At 41.1% G+C, this 9,157-nt stretch overlaps 1 protein-coding gene across 1 annotated transcript in view; it reads right to left on the reverse strand.

The window, feature by feature from the left end:
* gabbr2 (gamma-aminobutyric acid (GABA) B receptor, 2) overlaps positions 1-9,157 on the reverse strand; it is a 186,988-nt gene that overhangs the window by 124,347 nt on the left and 53,484 nt on the right. The window contains exon 2 of the mRNA XM_005728286.1: positions 7,104-7,241. Coding sequence (XP_005728343.1) covers positions 7,104-7,241 — 138 coding nt within the window. The remainder of the gene's footprint in view (positions 1-7,103; positions 7,242-9,157) is intronic.

Below are 9,157 nucleotides of genomic sequence, written 5' to 3' on the forward strand. Positions count from 1 at the left end.
AGAGAGAGAGAGTTCTGCTTTACGCTACATGCTGGTGTTTCTCCAACAGCACACAGCATTCATGACCAAGCATGTCTGATTAATGCACAGTAAAGCATGTAATTAATCTTTTCTTCAGCCCCATTTTTTTTTGTTGTTGTTGCCTCTGGTGACAAATTACAGAAACTCTGACACAGTCACTCAATGAAAAAACACATACGAAGTCTTCCTATTTTTATATACACTCACCAGCTGCCAAAGTGCACATGCAGCTCAGTGCATTTTTGCATGTAGACATGGTCAAGAGCAGGGGTGTTGAACTCCAGGCCTCGAGGGCCGGTGTCCTGCAGGTTTCAGATCTCACCCTGGGTCAACACACCTGAATCACATGATGAGTTCATTACCAGGCCTCTGGAGAACTTCAAGACATGTTGAGGAGGTCATTTAGCCATTTAAATCAGCTGTGTTGAATCAAGGACACACATGAAACCTGCAGGACACCGGCCCTCGAGGCCTGGAGTTCGACACCTGTGGTCAAGAGGATCTGCTGAAGTTCAAATTGGGCATCAGAATGAGTTTTTAAGAAACTGCTGATCTGCTGGGATTGTCCTGCACAATCATCACTTTGATTTACACAGAAGAATCCAAAAAAGAGAAAAAATATCCAGTGAGCGCCAGTTCTCTGGGTGAAGATGCCAGAGGTGACAGGCGGAGACTCGCCACACTGCTTGCAACTGATAGACGGGTAACAGTGACACAAATAACCACTCATTACCACCAAGGTTTGCAGGAGAGCATCTCACACAGCATGTCGAACCTTGAAGCAGAGGGGCTATAGCAGCACAAGAGCACAATGGGTGTCGTGTAGGATTAGGAAACTGAGCCTACAATTCATACTGGCTCACTAAAACTGGACAATATAAAACTGAAAAATGTTGCCCGCTCTAATGAGTATCGATGTGAATCACAGGGTCGCAATTTTGTAAACAACATAAAAGAATAGATCCATCCTTTCTTGTATCAACAGCTCAGGCTGCTGCTGATGGTATAACAGCATAGGGGATATTTTCGTGGCACACTTTGGTACAAAGTGAGCATCACTTAGCACAGCCTACTAGACTATTATTGCTAACCAAGTCCATCCCTTTATGACCACAGTAAACCCATCTCTGATGGCTGCTTCCGGCAGGATAACACACCATGTCACAAAGCTCAAATGATCTCAAACTGGTTTCTTGTACATTTCAATGAGTTCACTGCACTCAAATGACCTCCACAGTCACTGATCTCAATCCAAAAGAGCACCTTTTCAATGCAGTGTTATGGGAGATTCATATCGTGGATGTGTAAATGACAAATCTACAGTAACTGTGTCATGCTATCATGTCAATACAGACCAAAATCTCTGAGGCACGTGTCCAGCACCTTGTTGAATCTGTGCCATGACAAATTAAGGCAAAAATGGAGTACGACATAGTGCTGACACGGTGTACCTAATAAAGTAGCTGTTGAGAATATGGCTGTTTTGCTTTAGAATTGGCATTGCTTTAAATGTCAACATTTCCCTCGTTTAACTTCATCAGCAGTCTGTCCCATAAATCTGGACTCTAGTTCACAGCTTATGACAAAGGCTGTTGACTCATCCTCCCACTCGTCTTCCAAATGTTAACTCCACATATAGGCCTGTGCATTGCACAACAGAATCAAGCCTCTGTCCGTTCAAAGGTAACAGTGACGTCAAGCGCTTCCCCGGCCAGTTCAGGCAATAACTTAAATCTAATCTTGGCTCAGAGAGAGTGAGGGACACCGCTTCTCACTTCCCCCGGGTGTCGCCTTTTTTTGTTCTGTCAAGCAGTTTGTATTTTTTTCTCATATAGTCCACGAGGGCCCAACATCAAGGAAGATATTGATGATCAGAAGTCAGACTGTGCTACTACTTAGCAAGCAGAAAGCATTTGGGGAAGTCGTGAAACGTTTACTCACCCACTGACTAAAACAAAGAACGCACTCAGAACACGGGCGAAATAATAAACTGGACTTCACACGCGTAATTTTGCGATATATGATGATCTGTTGTGATGCTCACACCAGCTCTGCCCGTGCACTCTGTGATTTTAGCCTAAACTCTGGAAGTGATGAAATATTGATACGGTACACAGGAGGATTTGACGTAAGTAAGGCAGAATACTGCAGTGCTAGGCATCGCATGTTTTATTGAAACACCCAGTGTAGCACTCAAGGAGAGTGAACAAAATAAAACTGGGGGGGGAAAAGACACCAAAGAGATAGTGCAGCCTTAAAAGACAACAATGCTGCACTCATAAAGGAGGGATGCAACTTCCGTGTCCCTAAATTGCCTGGTTTAATGAAGCGTTGCCAATCAATATGGAAGATGCCGAAGAAAAATGAGCTTCATATGCGGGTAAATATTAGCTCTATGTCCAGGTCTTGACCAAAATACTTTCAGAAAGCGCATCCACTTTTTCCTCCTCCAAAATATTGACTTCATTATTCAGTGTCCCCGGAAGATAAATAAATCACAGGTTTAGCGCTTTACATCACGGCGAGGGACACTGGGGAATAGCTCATCTAAAAACAGTGACAGAGCTAATGGTGAGGTAGGATTTCTGTTCATGTTTAACCTAGTTTGCTTTGCAATTAACACATAAAACATGTCACCAAAGCTGTGCTCTAAAACATGTATCAGATTTATCAGTTATGAAGGACGGGGCTCCTTTGTCTTTTCTTTCTCCACCAAATTACAAGAGGCAAAATGATCAGGAAGCATAATTTTTCATTACACACTTGACGTGGCTGAAAAATGAACAGTGCGACCGCTGATAGGCCTAATTGGTGAGTGAGCAGGGGCAAGCAACTGGAGCCAGGATGGGCCATGGCTACTTCCTGGCACGCAGTGAACCATTTACAGAAAATAGGCGCAACTGCTGCTGCGAAGAAGAAAAAAAGACCTCCGAACTTAAAACCATGGGGGGGAAAAGGAGAGAGAGAGCGTGAAGAGCATGCTGCAGATATCTGTGCCAGCAACTATTTAAAAACCTTGCCAAATGCTTTCTGGCATTATATAATTTCATGGTGAGGAGAACACAAGGTTAATCACTCACCAAGATGGTTGCCAAGAAGATGGCTTCAACATCCATTGTCTCACAGATATAAAAACACAGCAATCAGCTGCATTTGTGGCTGATAGCGGCTCACAAACGCAGCTGCGTCTTGCCCCGCTTCTTTGAATTTCAATTTTAGCCTATTAAAGTCTATGTCTGCCCCTGCCTGTCTGTTCCTCCATCATTCCCTCAATCTATTCCACGCCATCTGTCCACTGGCCCGGGTAGTATTCTTATCCACCATTTTAATTTCCTTGGGCAGTCATTTTAGCACATGTACAGTACGCATTACAAAATGTGACTGTAAATAAAGAGCCTAGCAAAGCCGCTTGGGGAAGGAGGTCGGCGAACAGGCATCTCCGACAAGAGCCATGAGTCAGAATCCAAACGTCCGCTGAACGCATCAGTCCTCTAGTACTGTACAGGAAAAGCGTAACAATATGCTACTAGCAGACTGGTCACCATCTAGATGTGATACATGCTGGATTTTTTCTTTTTTCATTTACCTCCAGCAAAAGACTCGTAAAATTTTAAAGGGGACCGCTGACCACCAGGCTTTTATAAAAGGTGGACATAGTCTCACTCTGGGCCTTTTAAAAGGCAGCAAGGGTCGACTCCTCTGAGAGCAAAAAATTAGATATTGGAAAAATGACCCAGTTTCTCACTGGATTTATGACATCAGTAAACATTTTCTTATTGAGTTCATAATCTCAATTGCTTTTTTTTCCATGGCCTCATTTAGAGTCAAATAACCCCGAAGCAGGGTGTTCTTTACGGTGTGGCTACCTTGTCAATTATAAGTGGCTACTTATATGAGAGTGCATACGTTTCTCAGTCATTGCATCTCATTCAGTTTGAGGCTTCAAACAAATTGGTGAAATTATGGTGGCTACGTCTACCTTTTATTTAAAGTCTGTCCAACTGCAAAGCAGAGACCAGGTGATAACCACACAGCACCCACAGCCACTAATAGTGTTGTCCCATTGTCTGATTTTAGTTAAGTATTTTTAAAAATGAACAGATTTGAGAGGGGACAAAATTACAAAAAATGACATTTATGTTCTTCAACTATCTTGGCATTGGTCTGCACTCATTCGTTTTGTGGTATTTCTGCAGACTGATATACTAGGAACAGTTAGTGGAACTGAGCTCTCGGGATTTGAGGGGAAAGTTGATAATTAAATTGTAACACAGAATGCAGAAAACTATTTTTGAAGGGATCATGGCTTGAGGTTTTGGCTTTATCATGGATAAACTGTCAAATTGCGCAGAGAAGATAAGTTACTGTACAAATTGGCTTCTTGAATATTCTTTGCTCTTTCCTCCATCGTTTCATAACTCTGCTTATCCCTAACACTCTTACAGGAGGTCTCTTATGTTTGTAGACACCATTTTATTGATTACCAATAAGAAAATACTGGCTACTGAATCTCTGGCTAAAAATTATAAACACTGATCTACATCTGCTCTGCATTAAATGCAAGTATGTACATCCAAGTCTTGCGTGTAGACTGCAGTGAAAGGACGTGCAGTCAGAGTTTATTTTTGTTGAGCCGTTTCAAGCTGACTTCATTAGGCATCAACACTGATTGAACGCTATTTTTATGGGTGTATGATTAAGCTTCTTCCAGGAGTAGTTGTTCTCTCAGCTATCGCCACTGTAGATAGTATCTGCCAGCTCCCTGTTTTGATGTGGAAATGATGAGCTTGTTAAGCCTGGCCCATAAAATCACGATGGAAAATTCTCCAGCTCAAGTTTTGTAGAAGCAGTGCCAGGGCTTGGTAATAAGTAAGCAGGGTGACAGAATTCACAGCTTTAAAAACAGACTCCCATTGACATGGCACATTAAAAATTGTGAGGTGCAGGATTCAAACCTTTCTCGTTTCATCATTTCTCATCCCCTCTCCCATTCCTCTTTGGGTTCCCTTTGTTAGACCCTTCCTTTCAATCCCTCTTTTTCAACCCCTGTTTTTAGTTTGAAGTAATACCACCAAACAAGTTGCATGTCTCTCATAATAATGTAAGCATTCACTCAGTTTCACACACATGCATATACACAAACACCGTGTGCAGACAACACTGATTAGGAGCACACAGGCCTGTGTCTAACTAACCTCAATGCACGCTCCAGCTAACGAAATAGAAAGCTGCCACCTTACTCTGCATTTAGGGTCTGTAAAACAAACAAAACCTATGTGGTGTGTTTTCTATGTCCAGGGACAAATATTGAGCAGATTTCCAGCTCACACTATGGCTGGTTGATGACTCATACTCTAATGAGGATGCAGCTTAGGCCTGCAAAGATAGCTCGCATCTGAGAACAGTAACCTCAACTTCTGATACCACACCTACAAACGAGAATGTACAATTCTATATATAAACACCTACTTGCCTATAAAGAGATGCACACAGATTAGATCCTTTAATTAAAAAAAAACAGCAGATAATTATGAGTCGTGCTTTTAAAAAGACACCTGTAACAAGATAAGTTAAGTCTTAGTATTATGCTGGACAGATGCTGATTGAAAAATTTATTTAATCAAAGTTTCCTTGCACCTGCATGTCTGCTGTCCCAAAAAGAAAAAGCTATTTGATTGCTTTGGTTTTAGCTATTCATTTAAAACTCTCTCCCAGTCACTTGCTATGTGATATTCAGACATAGTCACTGTGTGCATTTGGGATCAGGCTGACATGAATTTGTTGGTGTTGCTCTTTGTAATGACAGCAGAAAATGGGCTACTTGGTAAAGTGCTCTGTGGAACAAACTGTACCAACACAGTGTTCTGCAGAGCAGAAGATTGCATCTCTAAGGTATCACTGTCAAAAAAAAAGCAAGTGAATAGATAAGCAATTAGACATACATGCAAACCAACAGATAAACACTTAACATTCAACTATGACCTGAACCATCTTTCTCAACTGGGATCATTACCACCAAAAGAAAGCAAACACAGCGTAAAAAACCCCCCCAAAACAATTAGTCATCCTTTTATTCCCAACTCTTTTCACTCATGAGTGACCCGAACAAGACAGTGAGCAAAAAACGGGCTGTGTAAAGCATTCACAGCAACCGCAAATGGAGGAAATATATTCCACGTAATGTGACATTCAGTTCAAAACACAGCCTCTTGAATTACACTATCTCTTCCAAGCACAAACTCCACTTCTTTCTTATCTGTGCTTGATAACCTTTGCAGCATTTGCAGACAATGAATTGTATTCTTTGAAAGCATGCGTTTCCCCTCTTTGGTAGAGCAAATGTAGGCACAAGCAATAACTCTGGGGGTCAAAAGTTTTCCCGATACAAGAATTAGTGACGTTTAATATCCACACAGAGCAACCACAACACGTAACTCACAACAGTTAATGGCACAAAATGCTATTTAGAAATTGGAAGGAAGCAGTATGACAGGATCACTTTTATTATATTGCCTAAGAAGTTTATTGGCCAAAACACTTTAGCTCATACCAATCATAAAACACCCCAAAATATATCTTTTCACCTGTGCAAGGCAACATTTTACTGCAATGTGATCAGTCTGTCTCATGATTTGACAATCATTTTATAACGTGTTTCCTCTACTTAAGCCTAAGTGTTAAGTAAAATGGTTCTCACATTTTTCACAACTGATTTTTGGTCATGGTACTGTTGGTTCAAACCATTTTGACTCTGCCTCTGATTGTAAAATGGGAGGGGGATTTCGAGGATTACAGCATTGCCAATTAGACATTCACCCTGGCAAGGTTAATGAAGGATTAAGCAATGAGTTGGAACCCCTTTGAAATCTTAAGACCTATCTGTCCACCAAAACACCTACAGAATAGGAATTTCTAGAACCTAAGCAGCTTTTAAACACCATAGTCAGGTTTCCTGGAAATACCCAGATTTCTTTTTTTAAAGTGTGTAGACAGGAGTTCACGTGTAATAACATGATATTAAGACTACATACTGTACACAGTCATACACACTCGTGCATGATGACATGGAGTACAGCTCCTACCTGCACCAGATTCCATCCTTCCAAGGACTCTGCAATGATGGATGTTACAGAGGGGCAGACGCCGCCGAAGATCATCAGGTGTTTGGGCCCGTAACAAATGGCATCAAAGAAGGCCCTCAGCCCCTTGGCATTGTCACACTGCAAACACAGAGAGAGGCGTCGTGAGCTACAGCGAGGCAGAAGATGAAGAGAGAAGACGAAGTCATGGAGAAAGGGGATCTTTGTATTTAGTTATTGTTGTAAAAACAGTAATGGTAATGGGAAAGGAAGTGATAAGTCAAATGTAAAACAATGTAGCTCACAGGCTGCAGGAGCGTTCCCCTGCTCCAGCCCAACGCTGCAAAATGCAGCCATTTTACGTCACTATAGCAACAAGAGGAAAAGATTGTGTGAAAGGAGAAGAGAGAGAAAAATGAGCAGAGAGGGAAAAACACTGTGTAGGTTTCAATTGATTGTTATATGAACTGGCTAACCGGTTTTGCTGCGATTCTTTGATTTCCACAGTTGTAATGATATTCCTATCAGCAGTAAACACTCCAAACCTCAATCTTCTATTATTGCTACTCAATTCAGAGATGGAGTGACTGACTGGCAGGTGGTGTGTGTATATGTCTGTATTTGTTTCCTCTGACACAGTCCATCTTATCCGGAGAGTCATTTGACCTTGTTAGCCATCAACCAGCTACTGAATGAAATTTTCCACTGAGCAAACGCGCTCCACAACGCAGATTGAAAAACTGAAAATCGAATGTGAAGGAATGAGATTTCTAACCAACAAATGCTTTGATACGTGAACAAGGCTATTAAGTTGTGTTGCAGGTGTCATGGCTTCACTTTACGTGATCATTTCTGCCCTTGTATCCATGGTTTCTTTCTTCTTTTTCCCTTATTTTTGATAGGAACATGATAATCTGGGACACCTCAAATCATTTGCCAGGTCAAGCTGCAGTGGAGGACACAAACAACTTCCTTGTAAGTCGCACCATCAACTGCTGGACCAACATTCTTGCATTCAGTAGGATTTAATCATGTGCTAGGACCAACTCAGACTCTTTTGTTGCCTTTGTTGTTTTTAAAGTAGATGACAGTTAACTGGTAGAGATACGTTTTCCTCTATGCATCCCAGTAGAGAAAAATCCATGCTATAATGGCGGTCAAAAATAGACACAATTGCGAATATGCCTCGAGTGAAATGAGAGGGAGAAGATGTGATTAGACACAGTGAGTATTTCTTATCCTCGCAATACAGCTGAATGAAACAGCAGGCTATTAAAGAAAAGATTCATTTCCCTGCATCTGGCCATAACAAGGTGGGCTGGTACTGAAGGATTGTGACTTTTAATTGGTTACCAAGCAACATGAAAAGAAATGTGGGCAGCTAAACTTGTCATCATGAGCACAATAGGGCTTGGAGATACAGTAGGCTTAAGCTGATTTATTATGAGAAGTGACAATGTACTGTAGGTGGCAAAGAATAATGTTCTTTAGTCTTTCTGCACCAAATAAAACTGTCTTGCAACAACAGCACAGTCTACTTGTGTACAAGTACATGTGCATACATATGCATCAAAGTGCATTGGTTAAGACAAGAGCATGTTAACGTAGCCTCCATGTTGTCACCCACCGGATTATGAACTCATATTCTGAATCCTCAGTTTTAGCATTGAGTCCAGAAGAGAAGATATTTGAGAATATCAACAAATATTTAAGTAACATCTGACTAAAACACACAAGTTCTTTGTTCATGCGTGTTTCTTTGCCCGAAAACTCCTCTTGGACCAGCAGGAGCTAATAGTTCTTATCTAATTCAAATATTATGACATAGTCATGTTGCCTAGCTACCACCTAGCACCAGACTAAGATAATAGATCATAAGGTGGTATGTATGAGGTATATTTTCCGCATTTACACACCTATTACACTTTATAAAAGTATCCTATCATTTTAACTTCATAAAAATCAAATCAAATCTATATCTACTATCTAGGTTGAATTATGCATGATATATTAGCAACATGCTAAAATGACCCCCCCAAACAGATTTTTTGCACAGT

This window comes from Pundamilia nyererei, unplaced genomic scaffold (assembly GCF_000239375.1).
Source record: "Pundamilia nyererei isolate P.nyererei 1_Seehausen unplaced genomic scaffold, PunNye1.0 scaffold00028, whole genome shotgun sequence".
Classification (NCBI taxonomy): Eukaryota; Metazoa; Chordata; class Actinopteri; order Cichliformes; family Cichlidae; genus Pundamilia; species Pundamilia nyererei.